Raw genomic sequence first — 25,471 nt, 5'->3', positions numbered from 1 at the left:
ACTAAGCGCTGAGTAAAGGGTCTGAGCAACTTGTGTCAAGGAAGATTTCAGTTTTTATTTCTAATAAATCTGTAGTGAGAAGTCAAGCAAGATGCCACCATTTATTGGCTAAGAGAACAGATTACAATATGCAACTTTTTGAGTCAACTGAGACCCCCTTCTTCGGACAGGTTGTAACGCCTTTGGCAAGCTTAGCCACAGCCTGCCTGAAGAAGGGGCCTGAGTTCCCTCGAAAGCCTGCATATTGTAATCGGTTCAGTTGACCAGTAAAAGGTGTCATTTTGCTTGACTTCCCATTTCATCCATAATGGCTAACACAGTACAGCATCCTAGTGCTACAATAAATTTGTAAGAATTTCTAAACCTGGGTTTGCTTTGTCACTTTGGGGTATTCAGTGTTGTTCAATGAGGAAATGATTTTATCACAAGGCTGCAGGGTGATGAAGACTTTATGGGGGGGCCTCTGCTTTTCTTTTTGTGCATCTCCAGTGCTTACTGAGTCTCACCTTCGGTCCTGGGGGTCCAAGCTGCTGAATGTTACACTGTTCAGGGGGTAATGACGTCTGAAGAAGAGCCTGGAAGAGCGAGAGAGAGCAGTAGTGAGATGGAAGGAAAAAGGAAGGCGTCCCACCTGCCCCGTGATCCTCGCACCGATTGGCTAACCTGCGCTGGTTGTCCGTCAGCGTGATGCCCTGCACCGACACTTTGAAATGCACGACTGTGGCACCGGGGCGTGGGCTGCGTGACAGTGTCGAGCTGATGGCCTTTGCCACGGCCTGCGGTCCCGTCAGCGACTCTGTCTCCACCGAGTTTAGGAACAGGACATTGCATGCTGGGAAAAGAAATAGATGACGTGAGTGATGCCATTTTGGAGAAGACTGCAACCCTCAGCAAAAATAAGTCCCGTGCGGCACTCACCTGCCCCCTGCTTGAGCAGGTCGGCTGCTGTGCTCATGTGGGTTGGGGTGCAGATTTCCTGGCCCTCTCCAATTGGGTCTGCAAGGCAAGGTTTGAATCAGTTATGGACCCTCTGAAAGGCACCGCATACATAAAAGGAGAAATATTAACCAACACGTACAGTCTAGGATCAACTCATTCGTTCTTCCACCCATCCATCCATCCATTTGCTGAAACCAGAAGAAGGTCGTGGAAGGGGCAGAGCTTAACCCAACTGGAGGCAGCCATGTTGTTACGTTTAGCTGTGCCCCAAAAAAAAGGTAATAGAGGACAGACGACTGACAGGTTCAGGGGTCCCATATGCTCTGAGCTCATAGTTTGTTTAGGTTGGTTGAAGTCACTGGAGTTTACATTTGAGCTCAAAGGTATGTCACACATGGACACTTAGGGGTCAGCCAAAGGGTCAATTGGTAATGAGTACTAGTGCCTGTCTCTTGTTCCTACAGACCTACGAAAGAACAATCATTCTCTTCAAATACTTCCATCCTGTCCCGATGACCTCACTTTCCATCCAACCCTGACAACCTCACTTCCATCCTACACTGATGTCCTCACTTTCGGTTCCTGTCCAGATGACATCGCGTCCATCCTACCCTGATGACCTCACTTCCAGTTCTTGCCCTGATGACCTCACTTCCGTCCTACCCTGATAACCTCACTTCTGGTTCTTGCTCTGATGACCTCACGTCCGGTTCCTGTCCAGATGACATCATGTCTATCCTATCCTGATGACCTCACTTCCAGTTCCTGCCCTGATGATCTCACTTCCATCCTACCCTGATAACCTCACTTCCGGTTCTTGCTCTGATGACCTCACGTCCCGTTCCTGTCCAGATGACATCACGTCCATCCTATCCTGATGACTTCACTTCCAGTTCTTGCCCTGATGACCTCACTTCCATCCTACCCTGATGACCTCACTTCCGGTTCTTGCTCTGATGACCTCACGTCCGGTTCCTGTCCAGATGACATCATGTCCATCCTACCCTGATGACCTCACTTCCGGTTCCTGCCCTGATGATCTCACTTCTGGTTCCTGCCCTGATGATATCACGTCCATCCTACCCTGATGACCTCACTTCTAGTTCCCACCCTGATGACCTCACTTCCACCCTAATGACTGCACTTTCCATCCAACCTTGATGACCTCACTTCCAGTTCCTGTCCAGACGACCTCACTTCTGTCCTACCCTGATGACCACATTTCCAGTTCCTGTCCAGATGACATCATGTCCATCCTACCCTGATGATATCACTTCCAGTTCTCATCCCGATGACCTCACTTCTAGTTCCCGCCCTGATGACCTCACTTCCACCCTAATGACTGCACTTTCCGTCTAACCCTGATGACCTCATTTCCAGTTCCTGTCCAGATGACATCACGTCCATCCTACCCTGATGATATCATTTCCAGTTCCCATCCCGATGACCTCACTTCTGTCCCACCCTGATGATGTCACTTTCCGCCCTGATGACCTCACTTTCTGCCCCAATCCGATGACGTCACTTCTGTCCTGATGGCTCCACCTCTTACTTCCTGCTGCCTTCCTATAAAAGCCACCCACTGACGTATTTTGTTGTCTTGTTAAGACGGAGTCGGTCTTTCTTTGACTACTCCAGACTTCACAATACATGGGGAGGACCCCCAAACCTTTCTTTTTGTGTAAGTTTGCCTTATTGCAGGTACAAAACATGAATGGAGTGTGAAAGAAAAGCAAGCAATCTTGAGAATGAGATTAAAGCAAATGTCAGTCAGAACCAATGGCAAACAACTCAGCATTCCAAATCGAACATTATGGAATATTTCAAAAATGAAAGAGAAAACCCTGGATAGTAAAACAAAGTTTGGAAAAAGCAGGCTGTCCCCGGAACACCATGGCAGGGGCAGTGAAGAGAAATCCTGAAAACAACATCCAAAGACGCAAAAGACGGATGGTGTAAAGGGTGCAGGGGTGCAAAAGTCAGTGAGAAGAGAAGAAATGCAGAAGCAACACTACAAGGTGCTGACCTCTCAGCAAGGCCTGGATAGAATCAGCAAATAAGTAAGACGCCCAATCAAAATAATAAAATAGGGAAAGCAGCCATGTTGGTCAACTTTAGCACTGACCAAGCCATAGCTTTGGATTAGACACCTCAAATGTGTGAAGGTGCGTTTAAATGAATTCCATTAAATCACAGCCATGTACAAACAGACAGCGAGGGCTCCCCCCAGTGGACACAGGAGGTATACCTTTTTCTGGGATGCGCAGCTTGCAGGGCAGAGAGATGGGTGTGATGGAATGCTGGTAGACCAAAGCCGAGAGACTTCCTGTGGAGGGGGGGGGAGAAGGCAGAGATATCACAGTAGGTTCAAGCACCCATCTAAATGCCAGGGTCAATGCCCAGTCGCCCCAGCACCTACCAAAGTGAGGCTCATTCTGGCACCCCTTGATTTTCACCCCTTTTGGGCCCGTTTCGATGAGGAAGTGTCGCACCAGCTGCTCCTTTGGGTCACCTGTCGACAAATAAGCATATCGTCCTGAAGATCACATTAAAGCCCGAACACCTCCCGTCTGACCCCCCCACTCGATCTCGTCTGACATTCGCATTCCTGATTTGAGTCGCTCAGGATTTTGTTCCTCAGGCCTGCCTGTTCGTTAGCGTCCTGCTGTATGTACCACTTTAGTGACATCAGTGCACAATTCAAAGGTTGGGGTGGCTGGGGGTCAGGAGGTTAAGGTTTTGTTTTCTATGTGGCATCCCAAGATGCATTAAGCTTACCATACCAAATGGCATATAACAGAGACGTACGCATTGCATGGTGCACCATAAACGTTAACGCTGAGGTCTGAGTCGATTATTTAGATTCCAGCCCCTCTTAATAAAGTCGTAATCCTGGCCCGCCTTATATCTCTGCACCACTACCATTAGCGTCTTTTGGTTTGTAAATGCGTCAATCAGCACAAGCAGCCTTTTGTCCCATCTCCACCTTGATGGAGCTCAACTCGGGGGGAAAAAAGCTCTCCCAGCTCAAGCCAAGGCTCCTTATCTGTGTGTGAGATCTGGAGTTGTATAGGGTCAATGATACAGTAATAATAATAATAATAAATTTTATTTATATATCGTTATTTGGAATACATGCATTTCATGAGTGTTCAGTGTCTACAAAGATCTGGGTAAGTGGAGGATGACAGGAAATGTGAATAATGCAAGAAATGCTGAACATAAGGCAGAAACTTTTTCCACAGAGCTGACCACAGTGGGTGCTTTGGCTGATACCCGCTCAGAACTATTCGCCACGTTAGTGTTTAGATCTGTAACAGCCTGTAGTGTAACAGCCAGTGTAAAGTTTGGGCGCATACATGACCGTCAGCATGGCGCTGTCAGCTCTAAACAGTACTGAAGTGACTTTAGCTGCAGGTGGAAGTCCCATTTTACTTTACGGTGCCAAGCAGAGTGCAGCAGTCTATTAGCCAGCAAAAGTGCTGTGAAGAAGCTGTCTGTTGTTATGGTCCTGCCTTTGTCCAGTCTGATAGCGGTAACGGGACATCGTATCTTTGATTGCTGGTACAACAAATAGTTCTGAGCAGGCATTAGTCACAGCTATTATATAGTGCCTTTCATAACTCATGTGGCGTAGCGTTTAAGGCTTCGGACATCAAGTCCTGACAGGTTCAAATCCCATTACTGTCACTGTGTGACCCTGAGCAAGACACTTCACCCTCCTGTACACCAACAAAAGCAGCAGTAATGAACTGTATCTCAGATGCTGTAAGCCACCTTGGACAATGGTATATTATGGTTATCCTTGAAAGGTGCAATATAAATATTCTTCTTTGACTCTATTCACTCCTTCACTTTTCAGATTTACCAACAGTACAGCAATCTTAGAGATGCCCCTTCAGTCTCAGGCTGAAGACTCTCGACGTTAGTACGGCAGACCTGACTAGAGCGCCGATTAGCTCTCTGTTATATACCATTTGATTTGCGATTCATGAAAACACTGTTTATGTTTGTGATGCGCCATCTGTTGGAATGACAACTGCAGTGCATTTTATTAATACAAATGTTTGTGATGCACCATCTGTTGGAATGTCAACTACAATGCATTTTATTACTAAAAATGTTTGTGATGCACCACCTGTTGGAATTACAACTGCAGTGCATTTTATTATTAAAAATGTTTGTGATGCGCAACCTGTTGGAATTACAACTGCAGTGCATTTTATTACTAAAAATGTTTGTGATGTGCCATCTGTTGGAATGTCAACTACAATGCATTTTATTACTAAAAATGTTTGTGATGCACCACCTGTTGGAATTACAACTGCAGTGCATTTTATTACTAAAAATGTTTGTCATGTGCCATCTGTTGGAATGTCAACTACAATGCATTGTATTACTAAAAATGTTACTGATGCGCCATCTGTTGGAATTAGAACTGCAGTGCATTTTATTTCTATAAATGTTTGTGATGCACCACCTGTAGGAATTACAACTGCAGTGCATTTTATTACTAAAAATGTTTGTGATGTGCCATTTGTTGGAATGACAATTACACTGCATTTTATTACTAAAAATGTTTGTGATGCACCATCTGTTGGAATTACAACTGCAGTGCATTTGTATAAAAATATAAGTAATACAATCTTTAGAAGCCATTAGTAACCCTCCTCTATTCTGTTACGCTTCTCACTATAATGTTGTGCCACTTGGTGCCGCTACTCAACTGCCCAACTGTTTTCTTGCCCATGGAAAGACATTTGAGATACTGGGAGCACTGGAATCATCTAATTGGAGGGATGACACAGACATTACTGTGGAATGAGCAGAGGGGGGTGTGGGCGACCAGCTGAGCTGGGGTCTCCAGAACTTTGACTGTGTCTGTTTCTCACTGACTGTGGACCCCCCCTTCCCTTGATAGGAGTTTTTATTTTCCTCTCCTCTGTGGTCAACAGTTAATTACTGGACAAACATTGGTGGGTTCCATCTATGTGAACCAGTCTGGAATTGCTAATCCACGTCTTTATGAGTTCTCATTATTTAATGAGTCATTTGTCAAGTCTGTCATTGCCTTTAGCTCACCTTGTCACAGCACTCGGTGAAAGGCGCTATACAAAAACAAAAGCAAAGGTGCCGTAGAAAATTAGATAAGTGCGGATTTATCCTTTGAGGTCTGTGAGGTTTTTACCTTTGCAGTTCTGCATATTGGCGTTGGGGGGTGGGGTGGCCACCTTCAGTGCAAGTCCATAAGCCCCCTGGAAAGAGTTGCTGTCCCGGATCAGGAAGTGCCCAGGCTCCTTCTCCTTCAGTAGAGCGATTGCTGTCAAGTGAGCACAAGAACAGGTTACTCATCTCCAAAATAAAAATCCATGATTAAAAAATAACAATAATAATATAAAAAGCGTGGGAATCAACATGAATTTAACATCTAGCACTCTCAACTTGAGGGGTCTGTCTCTTTTTTTTTTTGCCCAGGTGAGCTTAGTTGACTGCTAGATGCTTTGGGAAATGGCCACGCGAGATGGAGAGGAGTCACTTGTGGAAAATCTCTGGAGATTCTGCCCTAATTGGGGGTTGGGTAGTGGGCTGGGGGTGTTGAGACGGAGTAGAGTAGTCAGGCGGGAACTCAGAGAGCCATCTGCAAGGCAACATCAGCAAAACTGAGGACCAGGGGAAGACACAACACACAGGAGGAGCTGCTGGACCACTTGGGAGTCACTCCTCGTGTTCTAAAGGCCTTTACTGACCAACTCTGTGGTGCCCTCTGTCACCTGGTCACTCTGTCCTTCAGTAAGTGTCACTGCAGTGGAAAACATCCTGCATTGTAAGGTGGGCACCTCTTCACCTAATGACTACAACCAGCGGCACTTACATCTCACATCATGAAGACCTTTGAGAGGCTGGTCCTGGACTCTGTGAGTCCCCTTGTGGTAGACCACCTGGACCCCCTGAAGTTTGCCTATCGGACAAAGAATGGAGTGGAGGATGTAATTAGCTGTCTGCTCCACAAGGCTTACTGCCACCTGGGTCAAAGCTGGCCGCACTGTGAGGATTCTGTTCTTTGTCTGGTGCCTATCTATCTATCTATCTATCTATCTATCTATCTATCTATCTATCTATCTATCTATCTATCTATCTATCTATCTATCTATCTATCTATCTATCTATCTATCTATCTATCTATCTATCTATCTATCTATCTATCTATCTATCTATCTATCTATCTATCAAGAACACGGCGACACAGTTGGAAACTTGTGAAGGGGAAATTTCACACAAACATTAGGAAGTTTTTCTTCACACAAAGAACGATAGACACTTGGAATAAGAGACCAAGTAGTGTGGTAGACAGTAAGACTTTAAGGACTTTCAAAACTCGACTTGATGTTTTTTTAGAGCTAAGTGGACAGAACTGGTGAGCTTCGGTGGGCTGAATGGCCTGTTCTCATCCAGAGTGTTCTAATGTTCTAATGTGAAGCCAAACTATCAGAAAGAAGCCCCGCAAAGTCCCATTGTTGAAAAAAAAAAAGACACGTGCTGATGAGGTTACAACACACTGACTGGCCTAAATGGGGCGACATTTTGTGGAGTCTTCACTGGAACCAGAGGCTTTGCCCAAACCCTGCCAGTGTCCTTCTTCCACCAGACTTTATAGCAGTCCAGAAGGTAGCATCTTCCTGACATCCACCTAACTGAGATTGCTTTGTTGTGAGTGATGCCACAGAGGAGAAGCCATTTTTACACACTTCAGCACTCTGTGGCACCGCTCTGCCAGTTTGTGTGGTCAAGGCTGAGCTGTTGTTGCTCTTCCACGTCTTCCACTTCAGCATAGCAGCACCTACTGTACAGCTGAGCAGGCAGATCTAGCAGAGCAGAAATTTCACATACTGACTTGTGGCAAAGGTGGCAACCTATGACAGTGGCACGTTTAATGCCAATGAGCTCTTCAGGATGAGCCAGTGTTGGTCCATAGATGTTTCATGGCCGCGCTGATGTGATGCACCTGATTACAGCGAAACACCCCAGCACCTTTCCTATCTATCTATCTATCTATCTATCTATCTATCTATCTATCTATCTATCTATCTATCTATCTATCTATCTATCTATCTATCTATCTATCTATCATATAGTGCCTTTCACATTTATCTATCTATGGGCCTGACGGCTCACCTTGGTCCCTGGAGATGCTTGGCTTGTACCAGAACCTTGACGTATCCTGCACAAACTTGGCACTGATGCCATTGTCCAACTCCCCTTCTGCCAGGTCTCCAGCCGTGATGGAGAACGTTACATGCTGTGGAGGATTTGGGCTGGATGGGCTTCTGAGCGCCGATGAGCGACCGTTGGGAGAGCTGGGTGGAGGTGACCGTTCGTTAATGGAGGAGAGGCGCCTCTTTTCTGGCAGCGGTGGCTGCATGTCTGCCGGTGGGATGGTAACAGCCGTGTACCCAGAGAACTGGCCAGATCCTTGGCTCCCACTCTGCCCAGTGTAGTACGCTGTTGAGATGGGGAAGGAAGGGGTGACGCTGCCTTCAGAAGGGCTTCCTTGGCTGGACGAGGTGGGTGACAAGCCTGGGTCACTAAGCAAGAAGGCTTGGGTGTGATGTGAAACATGTCAGACCCCAACATCAGGTGACGGTTCAGTGTGGCAAACCCTGGCACGGGAGGCTCCAAGTTCTCTGGCCCCGGGGAGTGGGGGGCAGAACCCGTGTGAGGAGTGCAGACCGCCATGGTGCCAGGGGAAGCAGGTGCTGAGCTGTAATTCAAAGAGGAGCTGCCAGTCTTGGATATTTCACTTTCCAGGTTGGCATTGGGGAGCTGTCTTTGGGCACCAGTCTCTTTCACAGTCACCCCATTAACCTGTGGCACTGGAGGGGTGATGAGGTGCAGGTCTACAGTCTGAGGAGCAGGGGGCGCCGCTGCCGTGGGACTGGAAGTGCAGGAATGAGGCGGCGTCTGCTGTGCCGAGACAGACGAGGATGATAAAGAACTTGCTGGGCAGCAGTTGGAGGCCGGAGAGCCCGGTGTGGAAACCTCCATCGCAGAGCCGCCCTGTGGCATCCCATTGTGGCCAGTGGACTGGACCTTTTCATATAGCTGAGACGTGTCTGACTGGCTGTTGCTCCAGGAGGTGGAGGAGTCTGAAGGGTAGGTATACACTCCGCTGCTTAGACTTCCCTGGTGCCAAGGTCCACAGCTTCGTGGGGGAGCTTCAGAAACGGGAGAGCCAGGGTGCCTGGCCAGAGGAGATTGGGCAATCAGCTTTAGGCCATTTTGCTGCACTGGTGGTCCTGCCTGATGCTCCAGTTGGGCACCTTGGGGATGCTGGAATCCCCCTGGCTCAGGTGGCGGTGATGCGGCCTTTGAACATCTCCGGTCAACCATCGGCTCCAGGCTGTCTGGAATTCGGGGGTGCCGGAGTCTCCCGGTGTTGGACTGTGAGAAATGGGAAGAGAAGAGGAATCAGTCAGCTTAGCACAATACCAGGCATGGTGGAGGGGACAGGAGAAGAGGTGACCTCCTTCGCTGGGACATATCACCAATGGGGGCTAAATAAACAAATCCGGAAAGTCACGATAACGAACAATGGAATAACGAGGGAGACGGTCCTTACCTGTCTCGACTCTGCAGTGGACTGCTAGTGTGGACAGGCGTAGGTGGACCCGAATATTCAGAGGGCGTGGAGCAGATGATTCGAGCCTCTCGGTGAAACCTTCTCAAGGATCCGTGTGCCACGGGCTCCCGCCAAGTCACACCTTCGACGGGGACGACCCCTGGGACATCTGAACAGAGACAAGGGACACAAAGGCAGGCTGAGACATCACTCATCTGCTGGCCGCCCATCCATGGCTACTCACTCCAGAACAGAGACAATGAAGTTTGGTGGTCTGTCAGTGTTTCCAGAATTTTGTGATCTGCACTTAACTGTTTTTTTCTGGGGGGATTTCATTCCCTCAATGAGTATGAGATCAGCTAAAACACTGTGAACCTCCACTAGAGGAGATGCTGGCCAGTATAAAGATGGATTATTGGTTTAATAAGAAGAACAAGAGGAAGATGAAGAATTCGTTACATTTATATAGTGCCTTTCTCACTACTCAGAACATTTCAGTGAGGGGGGAGCCATGACACCCAACACTAATGTGCAGCATCCACCTGGATGATGCAATGGCAGCCATTTTGGGCCGGCATGCTCACCACACATTAGCTATTAGGTGGTGAAGGGGTGAGAGAAATAGCCAGTTAGAGACCAGGGATGATTAGGGGGCCAGAATGACTAGGCTGTGGTGGGCAATTAAGCCTGGACATCAAGATACCCTCCTACACTTAATGAAGGATGCCCAGGAATCTTTAATGAGCATAAAGAGTCAGGACCTCAACTGAAGGACAGCACAGTGTCCCCCCACACACAGACCACCTGCTGGCCCTCGACACTAAAACACTTTTAACACCAGAATCCCTGAAGCCTACTAAAAAAATTGTAATGCCGGGCCACCTTAAATTCCTTCGCACCTCCTCATCAGTGTCTTGTTTTGGAAACGTGTCGATCAGAACAAGCAGCCTGCTAGCCCACCCACCCACCTACCGATGCAGCTGATTTACTCTGCAGTAATCCAGTCTGTTCTCTGTTCATCTATCACAGTCTGGTTTGGCTCAGCCACAAAACAGGACAGGAACAGACGTCAACGGACAGTCAGGATTGCAGAAAAAATCATTGGTGTTGATCTGCCCTCCATTCAAGACTTATACAGATCTCGAGTCAGGAAACGGGCAGAAAACATCATTGCAGACCCATCACACCCTGGTTACAACCTTTTTCAACTTCTTCCCTCTGGTAGGCGCTACAGAGCACTGTACGCCAAAACTACCAGACATGTGAACAGTTTCTTTCCTCAGGCCATCACTCTCATGAACACTTAAGTCAATCTCACAGCATCAGGGACAATACTAGGTAAAACCGGAGTCCAATTCCTTGTATGTGTACATATACTTGGCCAATAAAGCTGATTCTGATTCTGATTCTGATTCTGAAGGTCTCCCAGCTCAAGTCTTTTTATCTGGGTGTGTGAGGTGTCTGGAATTGGAAATACAATACAATTTGGAATACATACACGTCATGTGTGCTCTACGTCTACATCTTCTTCTTCTTTCGGCTGCTCCCATTAGGGGTTGCCACAGTGGATCATCTTCTTCCATATGTTTATGTCCTCACCATCTTGTTCTGTCACACCCATCACCTGCATGTCCTCTCTCACCACATCCATAAACCTTCTCTTAGGCCTTCCTCTGTTCCTCTTCCCTGGCAGCTCTATCCTTAGCACCCTTCTCCCAATATACCCAGCATCTCTCCACTGCACATGTCCAAACCAACGCAATCTCACCTCTCTGACTTTGTCTCCCAACCGTCCAACTTGAGCTGACCCACTAATGTCCTCATTTCTAATCCTGTCCATCCTTGTCACACCCAATGCAAATCTTAACATCTTTAACTCTGCCACCTCCAGCTCTGTCTCCTGCTTTCTGGTCAGTGCCACCGTCTCCAACCCATATTACATAGCTGGTCTCACTACCGTCCTGTAGACCTTCCCTTTCACTCTTGCTGATACCCGCCTGCCACAAATCACTCCTGACACTTTTCTCCACCCTGCTTGCACTCTCTTTTTCACCTCTCTTCCACAATCCCCATTTCTCTGTACTGTTGGTCCCAAGTATTTAAACTCATCCATCTTCACCAACTCAACTCCCCTCATCCTCCCCATTCCACTGACCTCCCTCTCATTCACACACATGTATTCTGTCTTGTTCCTACTGACCTTCATTCCTCTCCTCTCTAGAGCAGATCTCCACCTCTCCACGGTCTCCTCAACCTACTCCCTACTCTTACTACAGATCACGATGTCATCAGCAAACATTAGAGTCCACGGGGACTCCTGTCTAATCTCGTCTGTCAACAACGATCTGTGGAAATGTAGGATGACAGGAAATGCCAGGCACATACCTAAAACAGAACCTTCTTCCATGTGATTGTAGTAATGACGTGAAGCGTAGAATGAGTCAAAGACGTTGATGAGGAGGTGCGGAGGAATTTAAGGTGGCCCGGCATTACGAAATTTTTTGTAAGCTTCAGGGTTTCTAGTGTTAATGACAACAGAGAGTCACGACCTCATCTGGAGGACAGCACAGTGTCCCCCCCCCCCCCCAACACTACACTGGGACCTTGGGGTCCACATGCACAGACCACAGGGTAAGCGCCCCCTGCTGGCCTCACCAACTCCTCTTCCAGCAGCAAACCAAGCTTGTCCTGTTTGGTCTCCCATTGAAGTCCCGGGTGGGCTTGAGCAGTCTTAGCTTAGCTGCAAGTGGGTGACCTCCTCTGAAGTGCGGCTGGAAGGGCTGCTGGCTAGAGGGCATCTCAGACACAACTACACAGACATGAGTTTCGGGTTCAAAGACTACTTATTATAAAGGGCAGGCCTCTTCCTCTTCCATAATGTAATACAACTCAACTCTCTCCCCTTCACCTCCACTTCTCACCAGACAAGCACTGGCCTCCTCCTCTCTGTAGTGCAACGTGAAATGAGTGACATCTCGCATACACCTGGATATTATACATATGTATACAGTATATGTCATACAGTGCATCCAGAAAGTATTCACAGCACATAACTGTTTCCACATTTTGTTATGTTACAGCCTTATTCCAAAATGGATTAAATTCATTTTTTTCCTCAGAATTCTACACACAACACCCCATAATGACAACGTGAAAAAAGTTTACTTGAGGTTTTTGCAAATTTATTAAAAATAAAAAAACTGAGAAAGCACATGTACATAAGTATTCACAGCCTTTGCCATGAAGCTCAAAATTGAGCTCAGGTGCCTCCTGTTTCCCCTGATCGTCCTTGAGATGTTTCTGCAGCTTCATTGGAGTCCACCTGTGGTAAATTCAGTTGACTGGACCTGATTTGGAAAGGCACACACCTGTCTATATAAGGTCCCACAGTTGACAGTTCATGTCAGAGCACAAACCAAGCATGAAGTCAAAGGAATTGTCTGTAGACCTCCGAGACAGGATTGTCTCGAGGCACAAATCTGGGGAAGGTTACAGAAAAATTTCTGCTGCTTTGAAGGTCCCAATGAGCACAGTGGCCTCCATCATCCATAAGTGGAAGAAGTTCGACACCACCAGGACTCTTCCTAGAGCTGGCCGGCCATCTAAACTGAGCGATCGGGGGAGAAGGGCCCTTAGTCAGGGAGGTGACCAAGAACCTGATGGTCACTCTGTCAGAGCTCCAGAGGTCCTCTGTGGAGAGAGGAGAACCTTCCAGAAGGACAACCATTTCTGCAGCAATCCACCAATCAGGCCTGTATGGTAGAGTGGCCAGACGGAAGCCACTCCTTAGTAAAAGGCACATGGCAGCCCACCTGGAGTTTGCCAAAAGGCACCTGAAGGACTCTCAGACCATGAGAAAGAAAATTCTCTGGTCTGATGAGACAAAGATTGAACTCTTTGGTGTGAATGTCAGGCGTCACGTTTGGAAGAAACCAGGCACCGCTCATCACCAGGACAATACCATCCCTACAGTGAAGCATGGTGGTGGCAGCATCATGCTGTGGGGATGTTTTACAGCGGCAGGGACTGGGAGACTAGTCAGGATAAAGGGAAAGATGACTGCAGCAATGTACAGAGACATCCTGGATGAAATCCTGCTCCAGAGCGCTCTTGACCTCAGACTGGGGCGACGGTTCATCTTTCAGCAGGACAACAACCCTAAGCACACTGCCAAGATATCAAAGGAGTGGCTTCAGGACAACTCTGTGAATGTCCTTGAGTGGCCCAGCCAGAGCCCAGACTTGAACCCGATTGAACATCTCTGGAGAGATCTTAAAATGGCTGTGCACCAACGCTTCCCATCCAACCTGATGGAGCTTGAGAGGTGCTACAAAGAGGAATGGGCTAAACTGGCCAAGGATAGGTGTGCCAAGCTTGTGGCATCATATTCAAAAAGACTTGAGGCTGGAATTGCTGCCAAAGGGGCATCGACAAAGTATTGAGCAAAGGCTGTGAATACTTATGGACATGGGATTTCTCAGTTTTTTTATTTTTAATAAATTTGCAAAAACCTCAAGTAAACTTTTTTCACGTTGTCATTATGGGGTGTTGTGTGTAGAATTCTGAGGGAAAAAATGAATTTAATCCATTTTGGAATAAGGCTGTAACATAACAAAATGTGTAAAAAGTGATGCGCTGTGAATACTTTCTGGATGCACTGTATATAAATTGTGAGATACATTATACGTTCATAAATATTTTATTTATCTTCATTTGTAATGGTAAAGAATTTGGAAGCTGGAAAAAATAGTTTTCTATCCCAAGAGTTTTGTTGAAAAGGAAAAGACCATCTGGGTCATGTTGATGGCCTTATGCCAAAAAGAGAAGACCACCCCTCTCTCTCTTGCCACCATATCATGAAAAGGAGACCACCTTTCTCTCTCTTGCTATCATGCCATGAAGAGAAGACTACCTCTCTGTCATTGGCCATCGTGCAACAAATAGAGGAAGACCACCTTTCTCACTCTTGCCATCACACCATGAAGAGCAGACCACCTCTCTCTCTCTTACCACCATGCCATGAAAAGAAGACCACCCCTCAGTCACTTGCTGTCATGCCATGAAGAGAAGACTACCTCTCTGTTACTGGCCATCATGCAACAAAGAGAAATCGTGCCATGAAGAGAAGACCACCTTTCCCACTCTTGCCATGAAGAGCAGACCACCCCTCTCTCACTCTTGCCATCACACAAAGATGAAAAGACCATCTCTCTGTCTCTTGCCATCATGCCATGAAGAGCAAACCACCACCCCTCTCACCATTTCTCCATGATGAAGAGCGCTCTATCTCAGCAGTCATTTTGAGAGTGGCATGTGGGCCATTGATATACAAGGCTCTGTAACACAAGAAGGCTGAGGGCTGGGATTCGAGACATTTAAGTTAAGGTCTCCACAATTAAAAGTAGAAAAGGCGAAGCCTCCTGGGACTCCATCTGACAAAATAGAGTTGGGGGGCTCCAGGACCAGGGAGTACTTCTGGTGCGTCTGCACTGTAGTGAGGAAGCACATCCATGGAAGGAGAAACCTCCATCTTACAGGGTTGCTTCCTACCCAACAGCCCCCTCTAGTGGTCCCCAGCACCCATGCAGCCCGGCGGGTGTCCGCCACAGGACAGGGGTAATGTAATGCACAGTCCTGGGAGGTGGTGACCACCTGGCCTTCCATTATATCTTCTTGTCTGGGGAAGGGGGCACAAACTCTTCTGGTCAGGATGGCAGCCCTTCCTTGCCTTCCATCACAACAGATAACAGGAAAAATGGCTGGTTGGGCTGCTGAACGTTGGAATCTTTCAAAGGATGGATGAACAGGTGGTAGGAAAAATAAAGGCATGAGATATCAGAAGAAAGGATAAGTGAATAGCAGGACGGAGTTATGGATTATTGGATTTATGAGTAGGTGAACAGCCAGATGACTGAAAAAGGTGAGGGGATAGGAGAACAGACTGATGGACAGATATTTGGCCAAATCATTTGTGGGATTACTGGATGGATGACTGCTTGGGAAGAAACCAGAGAAAGGGGGCAAGAAAGAGTCACCGATGGATTACTGGATGGACAGATGCTTGATTAGATGGCCGAATAGATGGAGTGGTGAGTTGTAGGACGATTGCGGTGTGAATGTATGGACTGTTGGGATGGATGGCTGGTTGGATTGAAGGATGTTTTGCAAGGAAGGCCAGGTGGAGTAACGCATAGAGGAATAGATGATGGACGGAGAGAAGGAAGGCTGAGCAGTGGCACGTCAGACACAGGCTCCAAATTATGCAATTAAAGTCGCTGCTTTGCACAGGAATTCTGGGTAACTTTTCCTTGCACTCGTACCCACTGCCAATTGAAGCAGGAGACACAGGAATCCCGAGTCAAGCTAAGAGCACACGCCCACTCAGCAGTCGATCCACCAATCAAAAGACGGTACTTGTTAGAACCCGCCCCCTCAACTTTGACGAGTGAAAGTGACAGTTTTAAATTCAAGCTGTACTTCTTGTTGCATTTAGTGGAAAATTGGTGACACATTTATTTATTTACGCTCACCTCTTATGCTCTTTTTCTTTTTTTATTGTCACATTTCACAGTCCTTTTATTTATTGGTGTATTTAATTCATTTTGTCTGTAATATTCCATGAACCGTAACATGAAATGCGGCTTGAATTTAAAAATGTCACTTTCACTCGTCAAAGCTGAGAGGGGGCGGGCTCTACTGAGTGCTGTGTTTTAATTGGTGAATCGTCGACACTCCAGACTTAGACCATCAGCCATCTTGTGCCACATTTACAGCAGACACTTCAGACACAGGCACCTAATGATGAATTCTAACTTTATACAATTAAAGTCGCCGCTTTGCACAGGAATTCTGGGTAACTTTTCCTTGCACTCGTAGCCGATGCGCAGTGCCATCTTTGAAGCATGAGCAGGAGCAAAGTGCATACGCCCACACTGCAGACGATTCACCAATCAAAAGATGGCACTCATTAGAGCCCGCCCCCTCAACGTAGATGAGTGAAGTGACAGTTTTAAATTCAAGCCGTCTTTCTTGTTGCATTTAGTGAAATATTACAGGGAAAATTAAACAAATAAGTTAGCAGAGAAAACATTTGGTACCACATTGATTTATTTACGCTCACATCTTATGCTCTTCTTCTTTCTTTATTGTCACATTTCACAGTCCTTTTATTTATTGGTGTATTTATCTCCTTTTGTCTGTAATTCTCCTTGAAGCATAACATGAAATGCGGCTTGAGTTTAAAACTGTCACTTTCACTCGTCAAAGCTGAGAGGGGGCGGGCTCTAGCAAGTGCTGTGTTTTAATTGGTGAATCGTTGACAGACGCCACATTTGCAGCGCCAACTATGAGCATGTGCAGGAGCCACAGGAGTCCCTAGTCAAGAAAAGCACACACGCCCACTCTGTGTGCGATTCACCAATCAAAAAACGGTGTTCGCTAGAGCCCGCCCCCTCAGCTCTGATGAGTGACAGTCAGTCAGTCAGTTTGAAGGCTACTTAGTCCTGAACAGGGGCTGCTGGTGCCAATCTCAGTTATCACAGGGTGCAAGGCAGAACAGACCCTGGATGGGGTGCCAGTCCACAACAGGGCAAACAAACACTCACACACACGCACACACACACACACACACACACACACACACGCACACACTCACACACACGCACACAAGGGGACAATTTAGGGTTGCAAGGGGACAATTTAGGGTTGCCAAATCACCTAACCTGCATGTCTTTGGACTGTGGGAGCAAACCCACACAGACACGGGGAGAACATGCAAACTCCACGCAGGGAGGACCCAGCTGGGGTGCGCACCATTACTGTGAGGCAGCAGCACTACCAACTGCGCCACCGTGCTGCCACGAGTGAAAGTGACACTTTTAAGTTCATTTCTTGTTGCATTTGCACCTTGAACTAAGAGCTGTCTGTTTCCCTCGTTACGGTACCCCTATTAGCCCCCCTGACTCAGAGTTGGCATAGAGTACCCACCTCTTTTATAGCGCTCCGCCCGGTCCTCAGCCACAGCCTGCTGATATTCTTCCACACCGCTGCCCTTTGGAGGCACGTCACAAGGTCCGGGGGTCCTGGAGGGTGGTGGCACAGGGGAGGTCGACTCCGACTGGTACCCGGATCCATAGCCCCGGCTGTCGGTGGAGGAGAGGGTGCGAGAAGACGGTGGGGCTTGGTAAGGGGAGCAGGCACAGGCTCTTGGGGTCTGGTAGCCGTTGTTGCTGTACTTGACCTCGGGGCAGTGGGCCGTGTGAGGCAGAGGGGCTGACGGCTCGATATACACTGGCTGCTCTGGTGGAAGGCGCTCATAGTTAAAGGTGGTGACCTCATGACCCTGAGGCGAGTGCCGGTGCCCGTAATGTTCAGCTGCCATCACCAAGGGGGTCGGTTGGGACCCATGTGGATATCGAGGGGAGACGGCGACTTTCGGGTGCCACATCTCCACGTCTCTGTCTCTCAAGTGGCTCCCTTCCCACGGATAGCTGGGCTCTCGGCTCAGTGTGGCATCTCTCTCGGCATGAAGGCCGGCCTCCCAGTGTAGCCCCGCCTCCCTTCGGAACTCCACCTCCCGGTCCCTATGGTTATCCATTTCCCAGTGCAGCCCTGCCTCCTGATCCCGGTGCCGGCCCGCCTCCCAGTGCGGCCCCTCTCTGTCAAGCCTGAGAGTGTGAAAGCTGGAGTGGCTGGAGTCTTCCCGAGAAGAAGGGGTGCTAATGAGCCGGCAGTCTCGGCAGGCACAAGGAGTTGGCGTCAGGCTGAGGGGCTGACCCTCCACGATCAGAAGCTCTCTGTAAGGATTGGGGGGCTGGTGCCGAGAGTGGTATGGGGCATATTCTTCTCGGCAGCACACTCGGTGAGGCATGCTGGGAGGATGGGAGTATTCCAAAGAGTATGGATGAAGATGGCGACTTGGACCCTCAGAGTAGGACCGGTGAAGGCAGCGTGACTGTTGCGGCTGAGGCTTATCCCAGAGTTCATCCTGGTGGTGCAGAGTGGCACGGTGCTGGTACAGCTCAAGATGTCCTGGTGGGAGCCCGTTTCTCTCCAGGCCAAAGCAGGAGCCGTTGGGGAGTCGTTCACACGTCATCTCTCGGCAATGCTGTGAACGGTAGCCGACTCTGCAGGAGCAAGAGCGGGCCAGGCGCAACGTCCCGAGTCTCTCCGTGTCAGCTTGGATGTCTCCATCGTCCAAGATGGCCGTCTCCCGTTCCCGTTCTGGTGCTCCTCTCACTCCAAATCCTCCCAGTAACCGATCAAGCTCTTCCTTTTCTGACCGGGATGGAGGAGCTGGACGCGATGGTGGATCTTCCAGCCTTTCGGTGGGAGCAGACGAGTGTCCGGAATCCGTACTTAAAGATAAGAGGTGGCTGTGCTCAATGCTGCCGGGGCTTCCATTCGAGGTCAGAGAGCCAGGGCTGCGCTTCTTCTTCACCTGGGCATAAAGGCTGCCGTCCAGCGGACCTCGGGTGTGGGAGATGTCTACAAGACAGAGGAGAAGCAGAAACAACAACATGACATGAAATCGGCCAGTCTCACGAAGGTCAGCCTAATGGCAGCATAAAGATATGAGAGAGAAACGTCATGAGGCAGGAGGGGATGTGGAGAGAGAGAGAGACACAAATAGAAATGAAAGGCACTATATGATAGATAGATAGATAGATAGATAGATAGATAGATAGATAGATAGATAGATAGATAGATAGATAGATAGATAGATAGATAGATAGATAGATAGATAGATAGATAGATAGATAGATAGATAGATAGATAGATAGATAGGAAAGGTGCTGGGTGTTTCGCTGTAATCAGGTGCATCACATCAGCACGGCCATGAAACATCTATGGACCAACACTGGCTCATCCTGAAGAGCTCATTGGCATTAAATGTGCCACTGTCATAGGTTGCCACCTTTGCCACAAGTCAGTATGTGAAATTTCTGCTCTGCTAGATCTGCCTGCTCAGCTGTACAGTAGGTGCTGCTATGCTGAAGTGGAAGACGTGGAAGAGCAACAACAGCTCAGCCTTGACCACACAAACTGGCAGAGCTGTGCCACAGAGTGCTGAAGTGTGTAAAAATGGCTTCTCCTCTGTGGCATCACTCACAACAAAGCAATCTCAGTTAGGTGGATGTCAGGAAGATGCTACCTTCTGGACTGCTATAAAGTCTGGTGGATGAAGGACACTGGCAGGGTTTGGGCAAAGCCTCTGGTTCCAGTGAAGACTCCACAAAATGTCGCCCCATTTAGGCCAGTCAGTGTGTTGTGACCTCATCAGCACGTGTCTTTTTTTTTCAACAATGGGACTTTGCGGGGCTTCTTTCTGATAGTTTGGCTTCTCATTAGAACATTAGAACACTCTGGATGAGAACAGGCCATTCAGCCCACCGAAGCTCACCAGTTCTGTCCACTTAGCTCTAAAAAAACATCAAGTCGAGTTTTGAAAGTCCTTAAAGTCTTACTGTCTACCACACTACTTGGTCTCTTATTCCAAGTGTCTATCATTCTTTGTGTGAAGAAAAACTTCCTAATGTTTGTGTGAAATTTCCCCTTCACAAGTTTCCAACTGTGTCCCCGTGTTCTTGATGAACTCATTTTAAAGTCACCGTCTTGATCCACTGGACTAATACACTTCATCATTTCAAACACTTCAGTCAGGTCTCCTCTTCATCTTCTTTTCCTTAAACTGTGAAGGCTCAGCTCTTTTAATCTTTCCTCGTAACTCATCCCCTGCAGCCCTCAATCAGCCTCGTCGTTCTTCTATGGACCTTCTCTAGTGCTGCTATGTCCTTTTTGTAGTCTGGAGACCAAAACTGCACACAGGACTCCAGATGAGGCCCCACCAGTGTGTTATAAAGTAGAGCAGAACCTCCTGTGACTTGTACTCGCATCAAGGCACTATATAACCTGACATTCTGTTAGCCTTCTTAATGGCTTCTCAACACTGTCTGGAAGTCGATAGCTTAGAGTCCACTACGACTCCTAAATCCTTCTCATAAGGTGGTCTCTCGATTTTCAGACCGCCCATTGTGTATTCACACCTCACATTTTTCCTTCCTATGTGTAATTCTTTACATTTACTGACATTAAATTTCATCTGCCACAAATCTGTCCAAGCCTGTCTGCTGTCCAAGTCCCTCTGTGATGATGTAACGGATTCCAAATTATCTGCTAATCCACCTATCTTGGTGTCATCTACCAATTTAACCAACTTGTTACTTATATTTTTCTCTGAATTTACTATCTCAATCTTCTTTATTTATTTATCTGGTTTGTACAATGTTATATACTGTATACCCTGCTGTTCTATCTTAAAGTCTGTGAAGTGCCTTGAGCATTGGAAAGGCGCTATATACAGTGGTGTGAAAAACTATTTGCCCCCTTCCTGATTTCTTGTTCTTTTGCATGTTTGTCACACAAAATGTTTCTGATCATCAAACACATTTAACCATTAGTCAAATATAACACAAGTAAACACAAAATGCAGTTTGTAAATGGTGGTTTTTATTATTTAGGGAGAAAAAAAAATCCAAACCTACATGGCCCTGTGTGAAAAAGTAATTGCCCCCTGAACCTAATAACTGGTTGGGCCACCCTTAGCAGCAATAACTGCAATCAAGCGTTTGCGATAACTTGCAATGAGTCTTTTACAGCGCTCTGGAGGAATTTTGGCCCACTCATCTTTGCAAAATTGTTGTAATTCAGCTTTATTTGAGGTTTTTCTAGCATGAATCGCCTTTTTAAAGTCATGCCATAGCATCTCAATTGGATTCAGGTCAGGACTTTGACTAGGCCACTCCAAAGTCTTCATTTTGTTTTTCTTCAGCCATTCAGAGGTGGATTTGCTGGTGTGTTTTGGGTCATTGTCCTGTTGCAGCACCCAAGATCGCTTCAGCTTGAGTTGAACAGATGGCCGGACATTCTCCTTCAGGATTTTTTGGTAGACAGTAGAATTCATGGTTCCATCTATCACAGCAAGCCTTCCAGGTCCTGAAGCAGCAAAACAACCCCAGACCATCACACTACCACCACCATATTTTACTGTTGGTATGATGTTCTTTTTCTGAAATGCTGTGTTCCTTTTACGCCAGATGTAACGGGACATTTGCCTTCCAAAAAGTTCAACTTTTGACTCATCAGTCCACAAGGTATTTTCCCAAAAGTCTTGGCAATCATTGAGATGTTTCTTAGCAAAATTGAGATGAGCCCTAATGTTCTTTTTGCTTAACAGTGGTTTGCGTCTTGGAAATCTGCCATGCAGGCCGTTTTTGCCCAGTCTCTTTCTTATGGTGGAGTCATCAACACTGACCTTAATTGAGGCAAGTGAGGCCTGCAGTTCTTTAGACGTTGTCCTGGGGTCTTTTGTGACCTCTCGGATGAGTCGTCTCTGCGCTCTTGGGGTAATTTTGGTCGGCCGGCCACTCCTGGGAAGGTTCACCACTGTTCCATGTTTTTGCCATTTGTGGATAATGGCTCTCACTGTGGTTCGCTGGAGTCCCAAAGCTTTAGAAATGGCTTTATAACCTTTACCAGACTGATAGATCTCAATTACTTCTGTTCTCATTTGTTCCTGAATTTCTTTGGATCTTGGCATGATGTCTAGCTTTTGAGGTGCTTTTGGTCTACTTCTCTGTGTCAGGCAGCTCCTATTTAAGTGATTTCTTGATTGAAACAGGTGTGGCAGTAATCAGGCCTGGGGGTGGCTACGGAAATTGAACTCGGGTGTGATACACCACAGTTAGGTTATTTTTTAACAAGGGGGCAATTACTTTTTCACACAGGGCCATGTAGGTTTGGATTTTTTTTCTCCCTAAATAATAAAAACCATCATTTAAAAACTGCATTTTGTGTTTACTTGTGTTATATTTGACTAATGGTTAAATGTGTTTGATGATCAGAAACATTTTGTGTGACAAACATGCAAAAGAATAAGAAATCAGGAAGGGGGCAAATAGTTTTTCACACCACTGTAAATCAAATCATCATCATTATTATTATTATTATTATTATTATATTCCTATCCAAATCATTTATATATGTTAGAAATAGCAGCTGCCCCAGCAGTGACCCCTGCTGGTCACCACTCTTAACATCACCCAATTCTGATGAGGTTCCTCACACCATCACCCTCGGCTTCTTCTGTTTGAGCCAATTCTGCACCCATTTACACTCTGAACTGCCACTTCTTTTAGTTTGATGCCCACCCTCTAATGTGGCACCTCATCAAATGCTTTCTGATAAATAATCTCATCTGCTCCACTCTGGTTGTATCCTTTTGTTGCCTCCTCACAGAATTCCAGCATGTTAGTAAAACACGACCTCCCTCTTCTGAGCCCATGCTGGCTGTTTAGTTAAACTCCTGTCCACTCCTGTCAATCTTCTCCTTAATAATTCCTTCCATTAATTTTCCTGTGATGCACGTTAAACTTACTGGCCCATAGTTGTTTGGTTCTGCCCAGTCACCCTTTTTATATAATGCGATGTTATTTGCCATTTTCTGTTTCACATTGGCGTCTTCTAATCGTAACACAAGTCACAGGTAACGTCAGACCTTCTTTGATTTTCCCGGAGCTGCTCATTGGCCAAGTCTTTGCTATTTTGGCTATTCTCCAATCCGTTCCAATGGCAGTTTTCCGTTTTCTTCCACATCTTTCAGGTTTTGATTGCCATTTTAAGGCATTGTCGATCATTTTAGCTGAGCAGCCTATCGTTTTCTGCACTTCTTTATATGTTTTTTCGTCTCCAGTCAACTTTTTTAATCCAAGTACGCTGTCCTTGTGAACAATGTCTTAGAGCAGGGGTCTCCAACCTTTTTTCCCCTGAGAGCTACTTTTACAAAATGAAAATGGCCGAGAGCTCCTCATGTCTCACACCATTAAATTAAAACATGAATGCTGTCAAAACAGAACAATGCAATTCCAAATCCACAGATCTGACTTCTTCATTTGTCATTTTGTTCCATGTCACTGTGTCACTTTATTCACAGGTCCAGTTGCAAGTGTGACGTGTTTTTCAGTTAGTCAGATGACTGGCACTGAGGTGTATGGTGGAGTGAAGTCACTTCGGTTCACTCTTCTGGAGTCATTTAAATGTTCATCTGTCTGTCAGTCTTGTTCTGAACTTTAACTTCATGACATTCACGTCAGACTCACAGAGGTATGGAGACCCAAACAAAGCAGACATTTTCAGAGCTGCTTGGTGAAGATTCTTATAGTTATCTGGCTCTACTAAGCTCCAGAAATGCTGTTGAGACTTTGCCTGCACATTATTTTGAAGGTTTACTAATATATAATATATAAAATCCAATGTCTCTCTGCCTGTATGTCTGTCCACTTTTCACAAGAGAACTACTTAATGGATTTAGATTGGTGTTTTTTTCTATAATTTGCTTGAATATTCCGGTTGATTCTGCGACTTCTCTCATTTCGCTACTATGTATTGTAGTTCACTTGTGGTGCCGATTTATTTGCGTGGGTCCAAGATCCGAGTGGGGGCTTCATCACTCACTCTCAGCTTCGGGGCATGTTCCTTAACTCCGCTTAGCTAGCGAACGAGAGAACAATTGAATTCAACTTTGTTGGATATTTAAAATAAAGTGTTACTTAGGTCTTGATGAGTTTGAGTCCGGATATTTTCTTAAGTGTATGCCACGTTGAAAAGACAGATTGCAATTCAGATTGTGGATCGTGATATGATTTTTTGGAAAAATTGCCCAACCCTAATCTGGCTAATCAAGTTTTCAAATTTATGTAGGATTCATTAACCCTTTGGCGAGCTACTTGGAAAGGGGCGGCGAGCGACCGGTAGCTCACGAGCGACATGTTGGAGCAGCGGCTCGCCAAGTCCAGTCCTGGAAGACCACCATGGCTGCAGGTTTTCATTCTAACCCTTTTTTTAATTAGTGATGTGTTTTTGCTGCTAATTAACTTCTTTTGAATTCATTTTGATTGCCTTGTTTTTTAAGATTTGTTCCCCTGAATTTCTTCCCCGTTCCTCTGAATTGTTTAATTTCTTTCCTTAAATGGCACCCAAGCAGAAATGAAATGTGAAGTGAGTGAGCCGACAGAAGAGCAACTAAGTCAGGGCCTCAAACTGCAACCAGTTGCTTAATTAGGCGCTGAGTCTTGCTGTTAATTAAACTCGTTCTTTAATTTCGTGTCTTGTTGCTGCTCTTGTGGTGCAATAGCAGACATTTCTGAAATTGTTCATTTCCTCTTTTCTAAGAGCTCCGGTCAAATGTTTTGTGGACCTGAGCAGATCAGCACTCCTGAGACCTTCACCTTCCTTTATTTTCAGATACTGTATGATGGACACCAGTTGTTTTGGCTCATTTTGTATCTCATTATTGTTTGGCTGCTAATTAAGGAAAAAGATACAATTGAGGGGTCTGAGTCTTCAAGAGCAAATCAATTAAAAGTAATTCAAAAGAAGTGAATTAGCAGCACAAACAGGTCACTGATTAAGAAAAGGGTTAGAATGAAAACCTGCAGCCCTCCAGGACTGGAGTTGGAGACCCCTGGTCTAGAGCAGTGTTTCCCAAACTCGATCCTGGGGACCCCCCTGTAGCTGCAGGTTTTTGTTCCAACCAGATTCACAATCAGTGATAATAATCAATAACAACTGATCTCATTTAATTAGCTGGTCTTTATTTACTCTTCTCTTATTCTGCATTCAGAACAACACCACAGTATGGTTTTTACATTTATAACATATTTAGAAATATTTCTATTTTTTTTTTAAAGTTATAAATGCTTAACACTCTTATGCTGTTTTCGTCTTATTTTCCCCTTTGCTCCCTTCATTTAACCCCAATAGTGACACCAGCATAGCAGACACCAAAGATGATCGAAGCAGCAATGACGTCAGAGTCAGACCCGCTAATCCTCTTTAATAAAATCCCTATGTGCGTCC

At 46.4% G+C, this 25,471-nt stretch overlaps 1 protein-coding gene across 1 annotated transcript in view; it reads right to left on the bottom strand.

Annotated features, from left to right (window-relative positions):
- tns2a (tensin 2a) overlaps positions 1-25,471 on the bottom strand; it is a 241,378-nt gene that overhangs the window by 17,953 nt on the left and 197,954 nt on the right. Inside the window, exons 18-28 of the mRNA XM_051924783.1 lie at positions 17,543-19,042; positions 9,557-9,725; positions 9,213-9,378; positions 8,597-9,120; positions 8,113-8,552; positions 6,128-6,259; positions 3,359-3,451; positions 3,188-3,265; positions 919-996; positions 664-832; positions 507-575 (exon numbers count right to left, since the gene is read on the bottom strand). Coding sequence (XP_051780743.1) covers positions 507-575; positions 664-832; positions 919-996; positions 3,188-3,265; positions 3,359-3,451; positions 6,128-6,259; positions 8,113-8,552; positions 8,597-9,120; positions 9,213-9,378; positions 9,557-9,725; positions 17,543-19,042 — 3,418 coding nt within the window. The remainder of the gene's footprint in view (positions 1-506; positions 576-663; positions 833-918; positions 997-3,187; positions 3,266-3,358; positions 3,452-6,127; positions 6,260-8,112; positions 8,553-8,596; positions 9,121-9,212; positions 9,379-9,556; positions 9,726-17,542; positions 19,043-25,471) is intronic.

The sequence above is a fragment of the Erpetoichthys calabaricus genome, chromosome 3 (assembly GCF_900747795.2).
Source record: "Erpetoichthys calabaricus chromosome 3, fErpCal1.3, whole genome shotgun sequence".
Lineage (NCBI taxonomy): Eukaryota > Metazoa > Chordata > Cladistia > Polypteriformes > Polypteridae > Erpetoichthys > Erpetoichthys calabaricus.
The sequence above is the reverse complement of the archived record's forward strand: the minus strand, read 5'-3'. Positions and strand labels throughout refer to the sequence as shown.